The 21,926-nt window shown below is 39.6% G+C and overlaps 1 protein-coding gene across 3 annotated transcripts; it reads right to left on the reverse strand.

The window, feature by feature from the left end:
* Nucleotides 1-251: 251 nt before the first annotated feature.
* On the reverse strand, nt 252-21,072 carry GCFC2 (GC-rich sequence DNA-binding factor 2). 3 transcript variants are annotated; one of them, XM_014958224.1, is made up of 19 exons: nt 20,683-21,072; nt 19,260-19,367; nt 18,143-18,304; nt 17,555-17,773; nt 17,209-17,294; nt 16,513-16,628; nt 14,578-14,764; nt 13,518-13,641; nt 11,002-11,080; nt 9,253-9,365; nt 8,338-8,537; nt 7,446-7,596; nt 7,023-7,144; nt 5,775-5,851; nt 4,956-5,022; nt 3,291-3,408; nt 3,025-3,053; nt 2,394-2,518; nt 252-1,457 (listed from the first exon to the last, which is right to left on the reverse strand). In XM_014958224.1, the coding sequence occupies exons 1-19, from the start codon at nt 21,038-21,040 to the stop codon at nt 1,343-1,345; spliced, it is 2,556 nt and encodes an 851-aa protein (XP_014813710.1). In that variant the 5' UTR covers nt 21,041-21,072; the 3' UTR covers nt 252-1,342. The 3 variants fall into 3 exon arrangements, with proteins under 3 accessions (XP_014813710.1, XP_014813709.1, XP_014813711.1); XM_014958223.1 differs by having other exon boundaries at nt 7,446-7,599; XM_014958225.1 differs by lacking the exon at nt 3,291-3,408 and having other exon boundaries at nt 3,025-3,171; nt 7,446-7,599.
* Nucleotides 21,073-21,926: the final 854 nt, after the last annotated feature.

Genomic DNA, 21,926 nt, shown 5'->3' on the forward strand with positions numbered 1-21,926 from the left:
TTTTTTATAGTAGCACGAGGCTGGTTGGAGAACAAGAGAAAAGCAATGAGATCATGAGCTTGTGGTAATTACTGATCAGCTGCTGCATTTTTGTTGGCATTCCGAGAGGAAAAGCAATGGAAATTACTAGAAAGCAGGATTTGCAACAAAACACCTAAAAGTAATGAGGGCTAATGGTGTCTGAATCTTTTTATCCTATTTTTAATAACATTCTTGTCACATGTATATGGAATTGAACTGCAGGAGTCCCATTAACACAGTAAAATACTCATACTTTATTTTGAAAATAAACCATTTTTTAAAAGTCCTCTTTTTGTCTTTAACACTGATCAAAACTATTTACAATTAAAATATTTTACAAAAATAACATTTTTAACTTAAAAAAATACAAAAGAAATCATAAGGGATTGAGTCCGCAAGAGTTAAATTCAAGTCTGAGAAGATTTTGGAGAAATTGAGTTATAAGTTGACACAGAGTCTGGTGTGCACTACCGTTTCTACAGTAAAACATCCTTGTTATTCTACACCACCATTTATTGCAAATATACAAAGTTATAAAACACTAGAAATGCAGTAAGGGGATGATGAAGCAGGGTTCAGGAGATCTTACTGGGAAGCAAAAGGAAGACTTTCCTCGAGTTTCAGCGAGTAGAAAGTACCTGAAGTTGTTCTTGAGCTGCTCACCATCGAGATGCCTGTTATTAGAAGTCTGACAAAGCAAGATGTGTGACAACTCCAGTTCAGTCTGTGTCACCCTCGTACAAAACTACACCCATCAGACACCACCTTCAGTACATTTGCTCTTCCCCAGATGTTCTCCTGTGCAACTTCAGACCTCACTGACCCCACATTCACAATAAACATTCAAACTCCTTCCCTTCTTTCTGTATCAGAGTCAAATCCCTGCAATGTTAGATGACTACCAAAAAAAATCACTTGGACCACAAGTTAGGAGAGCTCCCTGACTGCCAAGTCAGAGTGATATTTAGCAACATAACACTGAAAATGGCTTGTAAAGCTGTCTCCTGGCTAGCAGGGATAAACTTTACAGGCACTTCCTATCTTGCCAGAAATCCCTCCAAAAAGGGTAAAACAATAAAGCATTGTCATACGTTTTATAATGCCCCAACCATTGCTTTACTTTGATAACTGTAGCTTCTAAAACGATTCCTTAACCTAGGAGTAGATGGCAGTAGAAGACATTTGGGGGAAAAAAACCCTCAAGTATTTAAAAAGGCAGTGATTACCACTACACCTTTGAGTAGGCAGGGTCCACTAATTAAACTGGTTTTGTGTGAATATCAGGCTTTTTTCAGTAATATCAATGTTGCTTCAAAAATTTCTATTTCCCAATCATTGATTTAAGGTGTTCAAGTTTGTGCTCTTCGATGAAGTCTTCAACTATGCCCAGAGCTTTGATTTTCACCAGCAGGAGAAGAACTTCTTTTGTTTCATTACTATAAAAGAAAATAAACAATTTGATACAGCAAGACATTTATGTACCTGGCTTTACGTTTATTCATTTTGAAGAGTTAAGCATCTCTCCTTGGCTGCTTGTCATCAGGTGACCTTGGCCACCCTGATCACTATCAGCACCCAACAGCTAGTGCCTTGAACTACCACATTAAATTAGAACAGCAGAAGTCCTCTTTATATTATGGACTCCATCTTTTGTTTTATGTATGTATGCAACAAGAACATCCTTCAAAGTGTCAAATCCTGGGGTGCATCAAGAAGAATGTAACCAGCAGGTCAAGAGAGGCTGTCCTGCCCCTCTGCTCTGCCCTGGTGAGGCCCCATCTGGAGCACTGTGTCCAGTTCTGGGCTCCCCAGTTCCAGAAGGACAGGGAACTGCTGGAGAGGGTACAGCAGAGGGCTACAAAAACGATCAGGAGCCTGGAGCATCTCTCTTATGAGGAAAGGCTGAAGGACTTGGGTCTTTTTAGTCTAGAGAAGACTGAGGGGAGGATCTGATCAATGCCTGTAAATACTTAAAGGGTGGGTGTCAAGAAGATTGGGCCAGTCTTTTTTCAATGGTGCCCAGTGACAGGACAAGAGGAAATGGGGACAAAATTGAATCTAAGAAGTTCCATCTCAACATGAGGAGACACTTCTTTACTTTGAGGGTGGCAGAGCCCGTGCAGAGGCTGCTCAGGGAGGAGGAGGAGTCTCCTTCTCTGGAGACATTCAAAACCCGCCTGGACACGTTCCTGTGCAACCTGCTCTGGGTGGCCCTGCTTTGGCAGGGGGGTTGGACTAGATCATCTCCAGAGGTCCCATCCAACCCCATATCATTCTGTCATTCTGTGAAACACATGAGATTTATGGAATTTAAGAAATATTTAACACAAAGTATTTGAGGAAGTGCTTGAATTCCACGCCTTATCTATTACCTGTGGTCATTCTTGTGTAGCGTACGGGCACATCGCAGCAAGTGCTGGCAGAAGTTCAGTAACTCAGGGAGAGTTGATCCACTTTTAAGATCCTGGAACCATCTTTCTGGGAGGGACGCAACCACCTGGGCACACACAGAATATTTAGAAAAGCTTAAAGTCTGTCAGTACAAGCAAGTCACATCACTTCCGACAGGGATTTCTTGGTAGGTTCAGTGCGTTTTTTCTTTGAAACCCAGACTGATTATCCCTACAAGTAGTTATTCTTAAACTATGGATCAGTATTTGCTTCAAAATGCGCAAGTAGTTATTCTTAAGAAACTATGGATCAGTATTTGCTTCAAAATGCTTTTTATGCATGAAGGACACACAAAAAATATTTTAAAACATATTTTTAATTTTGTTTGATTTTTTTTTTTTAATATTCCATCTTCAGTTTTAACCGCTCTTCATGAAAAACCAAAGCTTTTAGCATACACCCTCTTCCTATTACCTTATTACACTTTTCTATGTTATCTGGAAAAAGATTTAAAATTTATATTTTGTTTGATTTTTTTTAAATATTCCGTCTTCAGTTTTAACCGCTCTTCATGAAAACCAAAGCTTTTAACATACACCCTCTTCCTTTTACCTTATTACACTTTTCTATGTTATCTGGCCCTGGTGGTATGTTCAAGAGGTTCAGAAGGAGGTAACGATTCAGCAGCTTGCTCAGTCCCAAATCACGGACTGTATCTTCTTGTACAATCCCATCCCAAAGAAGAACATTGGAGAGCAGCTGCAGGAATAAAAAAAACAGAATATGTACACTGGTGGCTGGAGGTGTGTGATTCACACTTTCCAAACTTACTGTCAGTTAGCTTCTAATAAGCTACATATAGTAAATAATTTTAGGCCCTGGTGGTGTGTTCAAGAGGTTCAGAAGAAGGTAACGATTCAGCAGCTTGCTCAGTCCCAAATCACGGACTGTATCTTCTTGTACAATCCCATCCCAAAGAAGAACATTGGAGAGCAGCTGCAGGAATAAAAAAAACAGAATATGTACACTGGTGGCTGGAGGTGTGCTAAAACACACTATTACAAGTTTTATGTAAGATAAAAAGATAATATTATGTCCATCCAATTTAAGTACTCAACACCCAGGATTCACACTTTCCAAACTTACTGTCAGTTAGCTTCTAATAAGCTACATATAGTAAATAATTTTATCAAGTAGGATAACTAATTTTATATGTGCTTATGAACTGTACTCTAATACATGTAGATATGACCTCCCAGGGGTAGGAAGAGTATTTACCCTTCTAATAGGTTAACAATTTGCTAAGGCCCAAGTAAAGAAGATGACTATGCTTTATTCTTTTTATAGAAGAGCCAGCAGTCAATTCTGAAAGCATGGAAGAAGGAAAGACACTTCTAACTCAGCACTGCAAAAGTAAAACTATACCGATGTGTTTATATGAACACGTAGGGATTATATTCTACAATAAGGGTTAGCATAACCATCTTATAAGGCAAACGGCCGTTCTCTGGGACCAAGCTGGTCACATATTAGCCCCCTTTCCCCTCACTATCAGGCTATGAAGGTCCTGTGCACCAAGCAGATGAACCAAACATTTCTTCTTCCCCTCCTCAAAATTCCTAAACACCAGGCTGATTAGCCCCCTCCTTACCAGGCTTGAAGGCTCCAGGCACCAGCCAGCCAGGTGGTGGCAGTGACCCCATCACAGAACAGGGAAGGTAACAGCACACAGACCACTGTCTAGAAAATCACACAGTTGCAAGTCCTAAGGGGAACCTGCACCAAAACTGCTGCTGGGCAGGCAAGACCCATGAGCCCCACCAGATGCCAGGGACACCTCTACTGTCCTCTGAGGAGGAACTCGTATTCCTTTACATGTTTCAAGTCTAGATTATGACCGGTTTATTATTGATATTGCAAGCCAAATATTAAGATTTGAACTGATCTGCAGAGGGTCCAAATGATTAGGAGCTATAAACTAAGCTGTGCTATAAATTCCATGTACACTGATTCTGATTATGAAAATCCTGTACTACTCTGATCACAAAACGCTACACTAGGCTGATCATAAAATTCTGTTAAGAAAATTAAAGCTTTAATTGTACCTACAGCTTAGGGTCATCATCATCCTGCCCAGTATCCCCATGAGAACCTATCTGTCCCCATGGTGTTGGGTGACAGTGACTAACTAATATGATGTAAGGCCAACAGGCCTGGCCGACCCACTCAAGGAAAGAAGGAAAATGAGCCAGCAGGAACAGATGGTCAGATCAAAGTCTGCTGCAGAAGATGCACCAGTTGGGTAAACAGAAATGAACACCAGTTGGGTGTTCATTTATAGTTCATTCTCAAATCAATACATGCAGGTTGCACAGAGAACACATCCTTCACTGAGAAAAATGGTTATCCATCCTAATAAAAATGTATTAATCTCCCAGGAAACACACACACCTGAAGATACATTTCCTGACTGACTGCAAAAATGTTTGTTTTTTTTCACTAAAATGAATTTCAAAGAAAAAATACAGGTATATTTTCTCTACCTTAACAGCTGACCAAAATCGTCTTTCTTGGAATTTTGAACATAGTGATGATTTGTCTTCCACAGCACTAGACACAGAAACAGATAAAATAAGGTTTTGGGTTTTGTTTGCTTTTAAAAGACAATAAACAGACAATTGATCTTGTAGATACTGATGATGTTCATTCTGGCACTCTTTCAGCAATGACAGCCACAGCCAGAATAAAGGCCTAGGGAAACAGCTGTCAATTTGAATCCATTATAATAAAACTGCTGTGCAATAATTTCCAACAAAATTAGCAACTGGGAACACCCGTGTCTACATTTCATGGATTCAGATCAAAACAGCACTGCTTGGAACCAAACATCCCACAACAGCTGTAGCAAAGCTTCTCTCCTCACTGCACTTTAACCCCACATCTCCCAGATTCCTTGTCATTCCCACCTTTAAAATAGTGATCAGTCATAAGCATCAACAATATAAACCCTATTTTAGGAATGACAGGAGGAATTAGGGGACACAAGCATGTAACACCAGGCGCTTGGATAGAAGTTCCTATGCTAAAAACAGACTGAGGACCTCATATACTGCAAAGCATCTGGCTACAAGAGCAAAAAAGCATAAGACAGTGGAGTTACTCTTGTTAGAGTTCATAAACAGGAACAAGGCCCTATAACCTTTCCCATAATAAAACAGAAGAAGGCATGTTTTTTCCATTAGCTGTTAATGGTTATGATAATCATTAAAATGATTAATATACAATTAATAGTATTAATTGTTAATATTCATCTACATCTGTGGGAATTTAAAAAAGTTTAAGAAGTTCCAGTGTCAGCTTACTTTTTAGGATACAGGGGAATAAAGACATCTTCCTCTATAGATTTCTTCATTCTTAGGACAACCGTGTTTATCAAATCCTATTAAAAACAGAATTATTAATGCACCCTCAGAAGACAGACTTCATCTTCCATTTACAACAACTTCAACAGTTATTTTGTTCATCTAGAAGTGCAATATACTAATTACAGTGAAGTACAGTTATCACATATATAATACACACTGAGACCATGAAATATGTTTAAAGAAGTAGACAAATCACAGCTCCATTTATAGGGTTTGGATTTTTTTCCAAGATCAAGTTACTTCCTTAAGTGAGAAGTCTTTAGGCATGTTGATTTGCCAAGTAGCAGGAAAATTGTACAGATTAATAACAAAGTTATGAACATTGAATTTCAGATTTTTTTTTATGGAGAACTTATGTAAATAAATAATCATCACAGCTAGGATAGCATGTGGTTTTAGACAAGTTTTCTGGTGCAACAGTTTGCCACCTACCTTTAAGTTGATTTTTTTTTTAAATTAATTTAAAGGTCTAGATTACTTTCTGCACAAACAGTATAATAGTATCAAATCAGCAACCTTTGGAAGGCTCCGTTGGAAGGCATAAACATTTCCTTAAAAGTATTTTTCATACTCAGGACCAAAATACCCACCCATTTCACAAGTTCTACACTAGATAAACCTCCAGATTTACATCAGAGTAAAACCAGTTTCAGGCTGAAGAAGGACATGCTAAAGTGACTACATATATTAAAGCAGTTACTAAAAGATTGCTAAGGTTACAAAGCAGTCTTTCTCCTAGCCAATTAACCTCTGGGGATTCAAAATTTAAAAATTCTAGATCAGCTTTAGAAATAAAAGCTTAAGAAGCTGCCCACTGCAGCATTACCGGCATTTAAAGCTCAAATTTTGAGAGATTACTAAATGCAAATCTAAAGTCTAGCCATTGTTATTGCAGTGAAGCACTATCAGATCTACAACCAGATTCTCTCTAGGTACAGGCAGAAGTTTTCTAGGAACAGGAGTTAACTTCCAACTCAGTGTCCCCATCTCCCATCATCTTCAATAACAAGAGCAGAGGAGACAGAAGTTAATATTAAGAAGATTTAACAGGTAAAGTGACAAAATAAACAAGTAATCCCAACTGAACAACTTGAGGACAGTGCTCTAAGTGCCCATAAGTGTATGCACAGACAGCACATACGATGGATGAGGTTCTCCCTTCCCCAGTATCGCAGGAGCTTTTACCTCTTTTGCTTGACTGCATTCATTTTTGGAAAGCACTTGTTTTTCAAACACGTTTTTGCAGAGCTGTACAAGATTCTTTGTCTGGGATGTAGATAAAGGATCCCACACATTCTTTACAAATCCTAAAAAAGAGGAAAAAGAAGGGAATTTATTTAATTCATGATAGGCAAGTGGTTAACCCCTTTAATTTCAAGGCATTGCAACGTAGCAGAACTAAACACACAAGAAGCTCTCACTTAAGAAGAGGCTACCTTAGCCTCATTCTCTGGAACTACATAATCTACATTTTGGACCATTATATACCTAACATTGACAGCTATCACTTATTTACAGTTTCATTACCTAGCTGATTTGACAGCCATCACTTATTTACAGTTTCATTACCTAGCTGCAGTGAGCATTTTCAATATAATCTTACTATACCTGTAATTTTTGGCAGAATAGTTTTTTCAATCACTTTAGGCAAAACTTCTCGATCAGGATCATCATCCCGTTTTGATTCAGATATGTTTTTGGCATCACTGAATTCTTCTATAGCTCTGAACCAGGGCATGTCTTCCAACTCTGTAAAATTCTGCTAAAAGATCAATTCTGTTAGTTTGTTCAGCTGGTCAGGATTGAAAGAAAAAAGTTCCATCCAATGATACCACAGATTCCCACTTAATTTCAGATCCACCCTCGTCACTGAACAGGCCAAAGCAGCAAATCATTAATACTATGTTTAAAGCCAAAATTTAAAAGGTAAGATTGTTGAAGTTTCTTCAAAGAACTCAGGAGAATTCTTTTTACAGGGGGTATTGCAAAAGGAGCTGGAGGTAAAGGAGAAAGTCAAGATTCTGACCACGTGCTTCAATTTCTGAGATCAGCACAGTATCTTTTATTCATTTCTAATGCATTGTGCTATGTACAGATAAAACATCTCATTTTTTATATTAATACATATTTAAATTATTCATGTACAAGTGACTTGACAAGAAGAAATGGACCTTTTCCTTCTAGTTAATGTACTTCTCCTGGGTTCTGGAGTGCCCTCTACAACCCACATAAAAGTTCCCATACAGAAGTCATCTCTAAAAACAGTGTGCCTCTGCTCAGATCTATTTTGGGCTGCACCCACATATCACCAATTAACAACAAAAAATAAGGCAGAAAAGGTATGTTCACAAAGATGGCAGGGTCCAGAAACAGAACAGGCTTTACTGACTACAGCCAGCTCCTTCAGTGCAACACCCAGCAGCACAGGGGTCACCAGTACATTAATACACAAACACACATGCAATTTTTTAAAGAAAACAAAATCAGCTGATGCACCTACCTCAAGAGGATTCCAATTTACTAACTGAGCTCTGATCAACGGATTTAATAGCTTAGGCAGGCAGAAACTAATATAAGCATCACAGTAAGTGTCAGGAAACTTCTCTTTCCATTCCTGGAATTTCAACAGGATTTTGCTGATGTCACAAAAATCTGCATGAACATCTTCAAAGATTTTCCTACTATCCTCTAAAACGTTATCTATGGATAATATTTATTGGGAATAAAAAGAAAATCACAGAACTTATTGAGTCATAAGCTGAAGAGTCTATGCATCTATAGGACATAAATATCTGTATAACTGCATTTGTCATTTATCTTTGACACATCTGACACTGAAACAGGCTTTAAAACCAGCTCCCTGGAGAACCCAGTTTCAGAAAAAAAATACATTCAGAAAACCAAAAAAGGCTCTTCATGATCTATTCTACAGATTTATACGACCACTATGTTTCAACCTTTTTACAACAGTGATAAAATTTCAGACATGAAAACCCTTCTGCTGTTATCTGGAGAAAATGTATTATGCCTTTCCCTGCTCCTCTTCACTCATTCAGTCAAGATAATCAAAACACCAATATTTCATTCACTCTATCTTCAGGAAACAAACTGATTATACAAAACACACTGTAGCATTGTACTGAGTACTCTCAGATCAGCTTTGGCATAATCTAAAAGAGCTTGCTTCTAGTTGAAAGAGTCATGTGTAATGCCAACACAACATAACTCACACCAAAAGAAATCTACACCAATTTGTCCAAGTCATTAGTCAGAACCGTTTGAAGACATTTCTTTTCTACAGCATGTAAATAAGAATATGTAACTCAAATGAAGTGCTTCTTCACCTTTCCTTAAAAAAATTGAAAAATATCAGAAAGATTTTGTTCTAGGATATCGCAGTGAGACTGTCACCAACCTTTGCTCTTCTGGAACTCTGTCACCTCTGTTGGAGTCAGCTCATCATCACTCGACATGCCTTCGTGGTGACCAGCTTCTCCTGAACACTCTCTCGCTTGCCGCCTACAAGTCCTGTGTTTTGTAACAAACTCACATGAGTTATCCTCCCCTTGTATGCAGAACGAAGCTTAATGAAAAACAATCCAACTTCAAAAAAAACCCCATGTACTAAAAGCCAAGTTGTGAGGGCAGCCACCTCAGGAAACGCGATCAGGACCCAACAATGATTGTGTAGCCATCAGGACACAGAAACTGTGGAAGGAGGGGCTTTGTGAATGGACATACACATCTAGGTCTCCCCTATGAACCGTGTAGTAACCTTCACTTCACCTCATTCCCTAATGAGGCCAGTAACTCAGAACACTAAACATCTAGCATGGTACTGGACACTGTCTCGGACAGTTTTCATGTACAGGAAACTCCTGAGCTCTCAGTCCAACATCTCAGTTCTGAATCACTTGTGCAACAACCAACCCACACAAAAACTGTGACAGCACCCAAGTGCCAGCTGGGCTCAAAACACTATTGCCATGACACCAAGAATCATAGCAGGCTGCAAAATCAATAGTTCGCATCTCTGCCACAGGAAAGTGATATATGGTATGAAAATGATACGTATAAATCATTTTATACAGTTATTTATACAAGGTAGCATAAAGGTTAAATGCCTCAAATGGATTTTTTTATTGTATTATTTTTCATCACTAAAATGTCAATGTTCTTGCCACATCAATGTGTGTTTATGAGTTGAAGCACAAACACAACTGAAAAACTTTCAAAGCTCCCAATAACCTCAGAAAAAAAAATTCAGCAGCAGTCTCTGAGCACTCCAACATCCAAAATGAAGTATCTGGCCTACAATGATAGCAGGGGAGGGGCTAGATATTGCTTTGCTTCACTTGCTGACACCACCACCAGCAGCAACAAAACAAACAAAAAAGTCAGGCAGTAATCTATACAATAATACAAATATATCTTTCTGTATAAAGTCATAATTTTATTTATTACAACAGGACAGAAAACACTTCTGTCATATCGTTCAGATAGCATAAAGGTTAAAATGCCTCAAGTGGATTTTTTTATTGTATTATTTTTCATCACTAAAATGCCAATGTTCTTGCCACATCAATGCATGGTTATGAGTTGAAGCACAAACACAACTGAAAAACTTTCAAAGCTCCCAAGAACCTTGGAAAAAAAATTCGGTAGCAGTCTCTGAGCACTCCAACATCCAAAATGTAGTATCTGGCCTACAATGATAGCAGGGGAGGGGCTAGATACTGCTTTGCTTCACTTGCTGACACCACCACCACCAGCAACAAAACAAACAAAAAAGTCAGGCAGTAATCTATACAATAATACAAATATATATTTCTGTATAAATAATTCTGTATAAATTCTTTCTTTATACAGAAATAAATATTTCTGTATAAAAGAAAAAACTTCTGTCATATCGTTTTGTAAATAGCCTAACTTAAAACTTGTTAATTTAAAACAAGAAGATCTATTAGCATCACACTCAAAGCAACATGAAGAGAATGTCATTAACAATTAGATAGTTTCCAAGTACTTTGAGTTTTGGAAAGCAAATACCTATTTTTTTGTATAATTTACCTCAGCAATCCTACAGGTTTCCTTCATGCCTGCACAAGTGACAGAAAGCCAGTGTACAGTATCAGAGCTAAGTGTTCATACACATAATACCTACCTTCGACGTTCACACATTTCCAGAAGCTGTGCCTTCCCATCCCCTTCCAAACCGCCATTAGTTGACTTGTCATTCCCACCTATCAGAAGACAGAAACAGGAAAAAAAAAAAGAGTTGTGATTTTTAAGTTCCTATTTTCTCAACAAGGAAACACCGATTCTCCTTCTATTATTCTTCATTTGGAAAACAGCCAAATAAAAATCAAGCCTCCTAATCAAACTTTAACAGCCTCCAGAAAAACACACAGTAACTACTACTTGTTAACTGGATGTAGTCAGATGTGGTTGTTCCCTCGTACCACTAGATGAACAGGTGAGTTTGATGATGCTCCAGTCAACACTCACCACTTCCCAACCCTGTAAAAGGGAGTTAGTGCCTTCCACAGTAGGTTCTTACCAGCGTGAGAGGCAAGTGTATGGATCTACCTTAATTTGTATGTCAAAAGTGAAACCATCTAATAAATTAGAGTAACTTTTAAGGTTTGGTTTCAACATTATAATGGGAAGTTAAACCCCTGATTTACACTATTCAAAATCATTGCATTTGGATTTCAAGTCTAGTCAGGTGCCCAGAGTCTCCTGTTATCTGACTGGCCTGTGACTGTGACCCCAATCACCCCAGCTCTGACTCTTAAGCCCAATGCAGAAGTAGAAACTAGACGCATTTTCTAGTTTGGCCATTCATTTGTAGCACTATTAGCTGTCTGACACGTGCACAGCATGCCAAAAAAAGCATACTACCACTGAAGTTTGATCATGTAAGAAAAAAACCAGCATTTCCACTGCATTAAATACAACTAGGAATATTAAAAAAAACCAATTAAAAGTGCTGTTAAACATGCAAATATGATCTCATTTGTAATGAGCTGGAAGTAAAATCAATTTAATGGCAACTCTTATTATGGCACTATCCTTTTCTTCCTAACACCTACTTTCAGTCTGCTACACCATGTTAGAAAAATCCTACAGGCTGCTACCTTCCTCTCATCAGCAGCTTATCCTGTGTAGCGAGGAACCCATATGATCAGTAGTTACTACAAACTGGTTCATCTGGCCTCCATCTGCTCCCTGCAGCTCCAAGCATATTGCTCTTAGCTTTGCCGGAGCAGTTTTAAAGGGTTTGGTTTTAGAGGCTGGGTTTGGGTTTTGGTTTTTTTGTTGTTTTTTTTTAAACAGCAGCAGTTAAAGATTCACATGGCATACAACTGGTGTGGAAAGAAAATATGAGATTAAAAAGTTGTAATACTTTTTCCTACAGGGACCAAAAAAAAGCCAAAACTAAAACACACAACATGATTTCATGTCTGATAAAACCTCTTACACAGAAGCTTCTTTCTTCATGCCCTTCCCTTCACATAAGCATCACCTCCTTGTTTGAAATTTCCATTCTAAACGCACACACAGCCTTAAAGACATTCACATAAAAGCAATGTTGCCAAGTAAACACACTGCATTTTCTTATATTCAGAGTCCTCCATCAGCAGACTTTCTCCAACTTAAGACCTACTAGAAAACTGACTCTATTTTTCTTCTCAAGTATTGATGGGGAATTGCTGAGGTCAATAACTAAACATTGAGAAAGTACTTGGTCATGTTGTGTTCACTACTCAACCAAAGAAAAATAGCATCAAGTGCCTTCTGAGGTAAGGATTTCAATTGAGGTATAGTAGAACACATCCACTAATGAAGGGAAGGGGAAAGGAGATCAAAGGCAAAAATTAAAAACTTGATCCAAAATGTAACTGTGTATTTCTGCTCAAAGAGTGAACATTTCAACAGGAAAATACCTTCTAACTTGATACTAACTTGTCAGATGCTGAGCAGTTTTAAAGGGTTTGGTTTTGGAGGCTGGGTTTTGGTTTTTTTGGGGTTTTTTTGTTTTTAAACAGCAGCAGCTAAAGATTCACATGGCATACAATTGGTGTGGAAAGAAAATATGACATTAAAAAGTTGTAATACTTTTTCCTACAGGGACAAAAAAAAGCCAAAACCAAAACACTCAACATGATTTCATGTTTGATAAAACCTCTTACAGAGAAGCTTCTTTCTTCATGCCCTTCCCTTCACATAAGCATCACCTCCTCGTTTGAAATCTCCATTCTAAGCACACACACAGCCTTAAAGACATTCATGTAAAAGCAATGTTGCCAAATAAACACACTGCTTTTTCTTATATTCAGAGTCCTCCATCAGCAAACTTTCTCCAACTTAAGACCTACTAGAAAACTGACTCCATTTTTCTTCTCAAGTATTGATGGGGAATTGCTGAGGTCAATAACTAAACATTGAGAAAGTACTTGGTCATGTTGTGTTCACTACTCAACCAAAGAAAAATAGCATCAAGTGCCTTTCTGAAGTAAGGATTTCAATTGAGGTATAGTAGAACACATCCACTAATGAAGGGAAGGGGAAAGGAGATCAAAGGTGAAAATTAAAAACTTGATCCAAAGTGTAACTGTGTATTTCTGCTCAAAGAGTACGTTTCAACAGGAAAATACCTTCTAACTTCATACTAACTTGTCAGATGCTGAATATAAGCAGATTCATTTTTCAGCTCATCTTGCCTTCGTTTCAATACTTTCATGGCTCGTTGCTGAAGAAGTACGTGTACAGCCAGTTCTAGATCATTAATGTATTTCAGCTGAAATATAGTAAACAGGTTTTCAATTAATTAAAATCCCAAAAGAATGAACAAAAAAGTGTTTCCATGGATTTTCGGTATAGCCATGAAACTAGAACCAAAGCATTACACACAGAAAAGTACATTCCTGGTCACGGGAGTTTTTCAGGCTTTTTTGTAAGACTGAAAAACACAAAATTCCAGTGGCTCATCACAGGACTACCTAAGACTTCATACAAAAGGCTCAATAGGACACTATTGGTGCACTTAGTTTCCCATTGAGCCACTAGCCATTATAGACAATGTATTCATTAACTAAAGTTTGCTCTCTTTTAAGTTACATAAAGAAATTAACAATTGCGATGCAATTAAATGACATAAGTTAGATTTGCTAGCACTACCTACAGAGGATAAAAAGCAGTTTACTTTCACTGAGCTGAAACTTTAGGCTGCTCCTCCCCTTCTCCCAATCTTCACCTTTTTAAATACAGAATGGTTACAGTTCAAGAAAAAAAATGCAGCTGATAACAGAGACAAATTCTCTCAGAACTCTGCTAACTCAGTCCCATCTCCTACCTAACAAGGCTACAGAACCCTGAGTAAAGACATTTTGAGAGATCCCAAAAGAAAATTTAAAGTGCCACCTCTCATTCAACTTCAGTACACTCTGGTCACGAGACCTGCAGAAAACTCCCTCCAATAACACTGTTTTCATCCAACAGAATCTAAGTGCTATCACAGCTCACACCGGTGTACCTATACTAGCTTGATCATCACTTGGGCTGAGGGCTGATTTGTTTTCCCTGCATTTTGTTTCCTGTTAAATTAAACTTTCTGATAGAACTGATTTTTTTAACCAAGTGCTGTCCCTCATCATTTCCAAACAAAAACTCCTCATCTTTCATTGACAGAATGCATCTTTAGCATCTAAAAAAAGGAAGACAAAAATATACATACTTTTTCATTCAAACAGTTGATCAAGTTTTCTACATATGTTTTCATGGCCCTGTAGAATTTGTAATTCTGAGCTGCATCCGAAGACTTCTCTAACTCCTGGACAGTCATCTTTGACTTTTCCATGTCCTCCATGTATTTTTCATACTCCCTCTGGTGAGCACGGTGCACATCCTGCAACGATGTTATCCTAAAAAAAGAGGAACCCAGACAACTAAAGCTATTGCCGAGTTAACAGCTGATTCATTCCAAAACATTTTCCATAATCACATACAAAATCTTTGCCTGCACTAATAATAGTCCTCGCACTCAACCTAAGCAGCACTGAAAGATTTACCCATGCCAGCATTTGCAGAACTATGGGGTGTGGACAAGCATCACATTTTGGAGACTCAAATGTCACTTACATGGTGCTAGTTTTGAAAACACTACTGACATTTTACCCGGATCCCTCAATGCACCACGATTTCCAAAAACATAAAAAGGCAAATTTTTTTTATATCACATTAAATGGATTCTACCCAACGTAACTTGGGGCTCATATTAAACTAGCATGGACATGACGATGTAACTTGCATGGATAACTGTACCTATAAGCATTCACTATGTGCTCACTACTAAATACAAACCAACTGAGGACTCTTGCTGCTACTAGGTGATAAAACCCAGGAACCTATGTCTACAGCTGTCACTAACTAATAAATAGGTAACACAGGAATATTTACATATATTACAACTCTGCTTCCTCTATTTCCTTTTGCCCCTTCCCTCCTTCCATATCCCAAGCAATTGCTCAGCTTGAGCAAGCCTGTAGCAGAACCAAGAAACAGACCACAACTTAGTTCACTTCCTTGAAGCAGGGAACATTTCTCAATGAAAATAACTGAACTAAGCTTTTGTTCTCTATTGTGCTACAAGTTTTTTAAAAAACAAAAAGCTACTTCAGAATTTATCGTGTTAAACACCCCTATCAAGTTTACATCAAGCAGGTTTCTCCTCCCTTCTTGCCATTTTTTAAATAGGTCTCCCACTCGTGATAGACTTAATTCTCATTTTTCTCATTTGATTCTCTACATGAATTCCCACTTCATTTAACTCATTCCATTCAGGTGATTATGGCAAAGAAAGTATACAATTCCACAAAAAAATATTTAGTCCAATTTAGCTGCAATTCTTTAAACAAGCAGGTGAGTGATGGTTTGTACGAAGCAAAGCATATACAGAGAGAACTCCGGGCAAGTTCACAGCCCATATTTATGTCTCAGCTGTATAAAGTTACTTGTCTAAACTTATCTGAACAGCTGCTTCCCAGTGGTCTGAGAGATGTCAGGGGATGCCTGACCCCAGCTGTCCTTCTCACACATGCTGTTGGAGGTTCCCACCTCCACCCCAGGACATTTCAGCTGCCCGTGCAACAGCTGAACTGCTAAAGAAAAGTCATAGCCTGGCACATGACTAAAATATAAAAAAATCAAGGCAGGTTCAAGTCTGCCCAAAACAGGCTGTAGAGAAATACTGCTGCTTTAGGAAACGCTGAGCTATTTTTGCAGCTGGTGTAAGAACCACCATAAGAGGGCCAGGACTACCAGCTCCATCTGCCCCAGTTGAAGTTTTGCTTGCTGGGCAAACATAATGAACCAATGCTCCTGTCAAAAACTACTAGTAAGCATAAGGAGCTGCTGCCATTTAAATGAACTTACTCTCTAAAGTTCTAGTTGATAAAACACTCTTGAAAAGTCCAAATGCTCCCCTACAACAAAGCATTGCCAGGGAAAGTTAAAAATTTGTGGTAGTCTACTGCACTTCATAACATGCATATTACATATAAAACCAAAAAATTCCTCCAGAATTCTCAAAAAGGAATAATACTTCGAAGCTGACATTCTGTGATAAAAACTCAGACACCTCAGAAGTTAAGTTCATAAGAACAGGATTTACCTTTCAGTCAGTCGCTTCTTCACAATTTCCAAGTCCACAGGTGGTAGAGAAACAGAGGGATCAAACTTCGGTTTAGGTGCTGGAGCTTTGTGCAGGGAAGCATCATCGTACGTTTCCTACAAGTATTTTAATTTTTAATACAGCATTTACATGACTTTTCCCTAGTTTCCTACAAGTATTTTAATACAGCATTTACATGACTTTTCCCTCTGCAGCTCTACAGATCAACAAGACGTATCATTCGATTACACAAGGCACACAACAAAAAAAGAGAAAGAATTCTGCTGAACTGTGAAAAGAGCTCTCAGATTGCCACCCAACAGAAATTTAGCATAGTAAAACAATAATTTTTGCTTTGTGACTTTGTGATACTTGTAGTATCTTGCTTTTAAGATGTCCTGCACAGCAGCAAAAAAAAAAATTAAAAAATCAGGGTTCAGAATGTTATTCTCTGCTTTTCACAGTCTTCCATCACACACAGGTAGACAATGCCCTGCTTCTCAACACCCAGACAGAGATTACAGATTTTTGTGATGATCCTTCCCTATTTCTAATTGCCTTTTCTCTGGAGAATTAAGGTGTCACTTCCTAAAAACCTCCCTAGAACAAGAGGGCAAGTAGGAGATATGACAGTACTCCAGAACAAGCTCCCTTATCAAAAAGCAAACTTCCAGTGGTTAGAAAAGCATGTGTTACCTGAGAGAGTTTAACAGCTTTCCTTATTTGCTGCTCTTCCCACTTAATTTCTGCTTCATCTTCACTTGATTCATCACCCACAGACACTAGAAGTGAAAACAATCATTATTAGATGTAATTACATCCTTTATCTATTTTTCCTGCCCATTTTCTCCTCCCACTAAAGCAATAATGGTTCTCCCAACCATTACTGGGAACTGATAGACACAAAAAGCAGCAGATTAAAAAGACCCCTGAGGAGCAAAGCCTCATGCTGCACTGACTCTTTACTGGACCAGTTCCACATTCTTCCAGACACCTGTAAAACAAAAAGTCACAACCACTGGGAGAAATGGCACAAACTCACCCATGTGTTCAGTCATCCTCTGCCTAAGAGTTCTCATTTTAGGAGCAAAAACGAGATTCCTCATATCAGACTCATCTTCACTTTCAAAATCACTGCCTTCTCTTCTCCGAGAGACCTGATGACCATTTGAAACATCCAGTGGCAGATAATCAGCCTGTGTCCTGGCTAAGTGACGTTTCCTCCGAGCAGCATCAATACAAGCCTCACTGGGGATATTACCTGCATTAAAGAGAAAGAAAATCTAAGCAAAAGACTAATCAGCACAAGCGAGGTTATATTTTAATCTCATGAAGGGAACTGTGTCTCATTAAACAGGAATTTTTTGCTGCCTTTCTTCCAAAACCAGCGGTCATAACTTCTGATCCATTTCCAAAATTAACAGAAATACAACTAACATCTGCAACCAAAAACATTGGGGAATTGTCACTATTCCTTCAGAAGGGCAGCCCTCACTCAGCACAAACAAGATGCCTATACCTTATGTGATTTAGGCTGAGTGGGATTCATCTCACCTATGTTGTCATGTACTTCTAGCAAAGAATGTTGTAAAATAACTTCTTTTAAAAAAAAAAAATCTAGGAAACTAACCTGGTGATAAATCCTTCCTCTCCTGTGGAGACCTTGATTCATTTTCAGAGTCTGAGCTGTTGTAGTCCTTACTTACTGAAGAATAACTTTCAAACTCCTTCTCCTCTTCTTCTGCACAAGTGCCTTTGGTGTTGTCAGTTCTAGGCTCCAACTGACAGATTTCTATATTGGGGAAAAAACTAAGATTAGTGATTTGAGTTTCAGCTGCTGGAATCTGATGTGCAATAACTGGTTATTAGTATGTATTTACACCCTGCTGAAGCAAAGACTGGTTGCTTATCTGTCTCCACTTGTCCTCATCAAAAGATGTCAAGTTTTCTGACATTCCAAGACAATCATTTACAAGCCAGTTCTGGTCTCAAATCAAAGTATCTGTGATAGTGCTAAACTAATATGCCCTTCTGAGACACAGAACACATTCACATACACAAAAGCAATTATAGCAGCTCCCAGATGACAACTGATTATTAACCTGATAGCTCACAGCTTTTTTGAATTCATCTCCCTTCACTTTACAAACCGTATTTAGAAAGCGCTTTTTTTTTTAACATTAACAAGGAGGAAGTTCTTGTTTAAACTATAAAAGTTTATATATGCCTGTTTTGTCTCTGATTATCTTTTAATTCTTTAAAAACATTGATTTCTCTTTATCTGTCACTATATCTTCAGATTACTGAACAACAGAAAGTGGCACCTGTTATAAAACTATGAGGTACACTTCCATAAGAAATTACTAAGGAAATTTATACCATCTCATTTGAATCACAATCTCAAGAGGAAATTATTGTTCAATCTAATTTATTTTTATTTAACAGCAGCAATTGGGGTACCTCTGTGAATTGTCAGAAGTGTGAAAAGGGAACTAGAGGGGAAGAGAACTTTTAGACACATCTGCTTGTAAAACACACAAACCAAACATCCAAACAGGAAACTTACTGTAGTTCAATGAGACCAGGAATACTACCAGAACAATCAAGGCTATTGATAATTCTGGGTTCAATTAACAAGTAAAAGACATCTAACAGCAGTATTTGTATATCACTCTTCACTTGCCAGATTTTGTAATATATTTCCGTACAAGTATTCCATCAAATATTTAACTGAGAAAAGTACATACTTTTGCTTTCTTCAGTTTCTGTCTGTGTAGGTGGCAGGCTTTCCTTCTTTTGAATTCTAAAGGTTACTTCATTGAAGGATGGCTTTTTAATTTTAAAAAATTCTTCACCTATCCAGATAAAACAAAATTATTAAAGTAACATAATAAAGACAGCAGTATATGTGCATAGTATATTTTTCAAAGTTCAAGCTGCATTAAGTCTAACTAGTTCTATGGCTTTATCACTCAAGATTTGCCACCTCTTAACTTAAATCTCTGCAGCTCAACCTCCTCAATACAGCAACATGGTACTGTTGAAATGCATTGTTTGCTTACAGTCTGTGTCCACTACAGAGTGAATTCTGTAAGCTGCCCTGACCTGCTTTGTGTCACCAAGCACAAAAACACAGAAGAGTCAATTAAACATTTATGTTTCAGTCATTTAAGCTAGATCATCATTAACTAAGCTAGTCACAGAATCACATAATACATTCTTGTTTTCTCTGATTTTCTCCAGCTCTAAGCTTTTAAAATGCTTCCCACCCCTGAGCACAAGGACATGTGTGACCTTCAAAGTGTTTTTATATGCATTTCTCTTAGAAATCCTCGCAGTAGCTCTATCCATAATATAGTATTCCGATTTTTGAACATAAAAAGGCATAAAGGTGACCTGCTGTGCCCTGAGGCACCAGCTCAGGGCTCAGTCAGGCAGGACCTCTCCCCCCACCCTGTATGCAGGGTGAAGAGGCCCAGCCATAGAATCACAGAATGGTTATAGTTGGGAGAGACCTTAAAGATCATCGAGTTCCAACCCCCTGCCACGGGCAGGGACACCTCCCACCAGACCAGGTTGCTCAAGGCCCCATCCAGCCTGGCCCTGAACACCTCCAGGGATGGGGCATCCACAGCTTCTCTGGGCAACCTGTTCCAGTGGCTCACCACCATCATACTGAAAAAATTCTTCCTGATACATAATCTAAATTTCCCCCCTTTCAGTTTAAAATTGTTACCCCTTGTCCTATCACTACACTCCCTCATAAAGGGTCCCTCCTCATCTTTCCCCTTTAGGTACTAGAAGGGGCTATAAGGTCTCCCTGGAGATTTCTCTTCTCCAGGCTGAACAACCCCAATCATCTCAGCCTGCCTTCACAAGGGAGGTGTTCCAGCTTCTGATCTTTTTTGTGGCCTCCTCTGGAGCTGTTCCAACAGGTCCATGTCCTGCTTATGGTGGAGTCTCCAGAGCTGGAGGCAGTACTCCCGGTGGGGTCTCACCAGGACCCTGCACTTGGCCTTGTCGTACTTCCCCAGGTCTGCACGGAGAAGCCTCTTCATCCCGCCTCCAGCCCCGCTGCTCCTCCCGAGCTCCCGGCGCCCGCCCCCCAGCCCGGCGGGCTGTGAGGGCTCCGCCGGCCCTTCCCGGGGGAGGCCGCCCCCGAACCCTTACCTTCCCGCTCCTCCTCACCACCGAAGCTCAGCAAGGCCTTTCCCCCCGGCACCGGCCCGCTTCGGCGCGGCCCTCGGCCCGCAGCCGCCTTTCCACTCTCCACCCGGTCCTCGGGGCTACCCGCCGGCTCCTCTGGGGACAGCGGCCCCTCCACCGCCGCGGAGGCCCTAGCCCCTTCCGGCGAGGCGGCGGCGCTGCCGGGGTCCCCCTCACCCTCCCCAGGCTCCGCTTCCTGCTCGGGAGCCGGGACTGGCGGTGGGGCGGAGGGGACGACCGGCTGCGGCTCCTCATCGCTGCTGCTGCTGCTGGAGGCCACCCGCCGCCGACCGCGGAAGTTACGCGGGGGACGCCGGAACATGGCGGAGCGGCCGCGGAGCCCCCCGCGCACGCCGCCTCCTCCAAGCGCGCATGCGCGACCCCTCCCAACGCTCCACCTCCGCCCTGCACAAGCCCCGCCCCGCAGCGCGCACCAGCCACTCATCGCCCCCTCCCGCCGGGGGGTGGGCGGGGCATGGGGAGAGCTGTCCAATGAGGGCGAGGGGGCGTGTCCGTGAGTGACCGTTGAGGAGGCGGCTGCTGTGAGGGGCGGCGGCCTGTGGCGGGGCTGAGGGGAGCGGGGGCGGTGGTCCCTGGGCGGGAAAGAGTCGGTGGCGTTTTGCCGGCAATTAATTGATCCTTGGTGTGTAAAAAATGACATTTGTCTGAAGGGGCGCAGGCTCTGGTGGGTGCTTCCCTTGCTTGTTGCTAGGTCGTGAAAAACGTACCCGGTTTTGTTGTTACAGCTATAATTTATCATAATTTATAAAGAGTTTTAAATAAATTCGAAATAATGTCAATTAAGAATAACTATATAATTAATAATTCCTTCACAAATGTTTATACATTATGTAAATTAATATACGAACATAATTACCGAGGCATAATCATTCATCAATCACTGTTTCAGAATTCTTAATATAAACTAATAATAAATATACTTTATAATAATACCTTATAAATACTAAGCTTATTCTGTAGCTTGTTGTCAAACATTTTAATTCCTTTCCTCTAGGTTTAGCTGACTGAAGGAGTGAGGCAGGTGCCAGCACTGGTGCGAGGGGGGAACACCATAATGTCTATAATTATTACACATTATGTCAAGTGATATATTGACATAATTACTAATGCATAATTATTCATTAAATAAATCGCTACTTCAGAATTATTAATACTATAAACTACTAATAAGTAAATATACTTTGTAA

This window comes from Calidris pugnax, unplaced genomic scaffold (assembly GCF_001431845.1).
Source record: "Calidris pugnax isolate Ruff unplaced genomic scaffold, ASM143184v1 scaffold276, whole genome shotgun sequence".
NCBI lineage: Eukaryota > Metazoa > Chordata > Aves > Charadriiformes > Scolopacidae > Calidris > Calidris pugnax.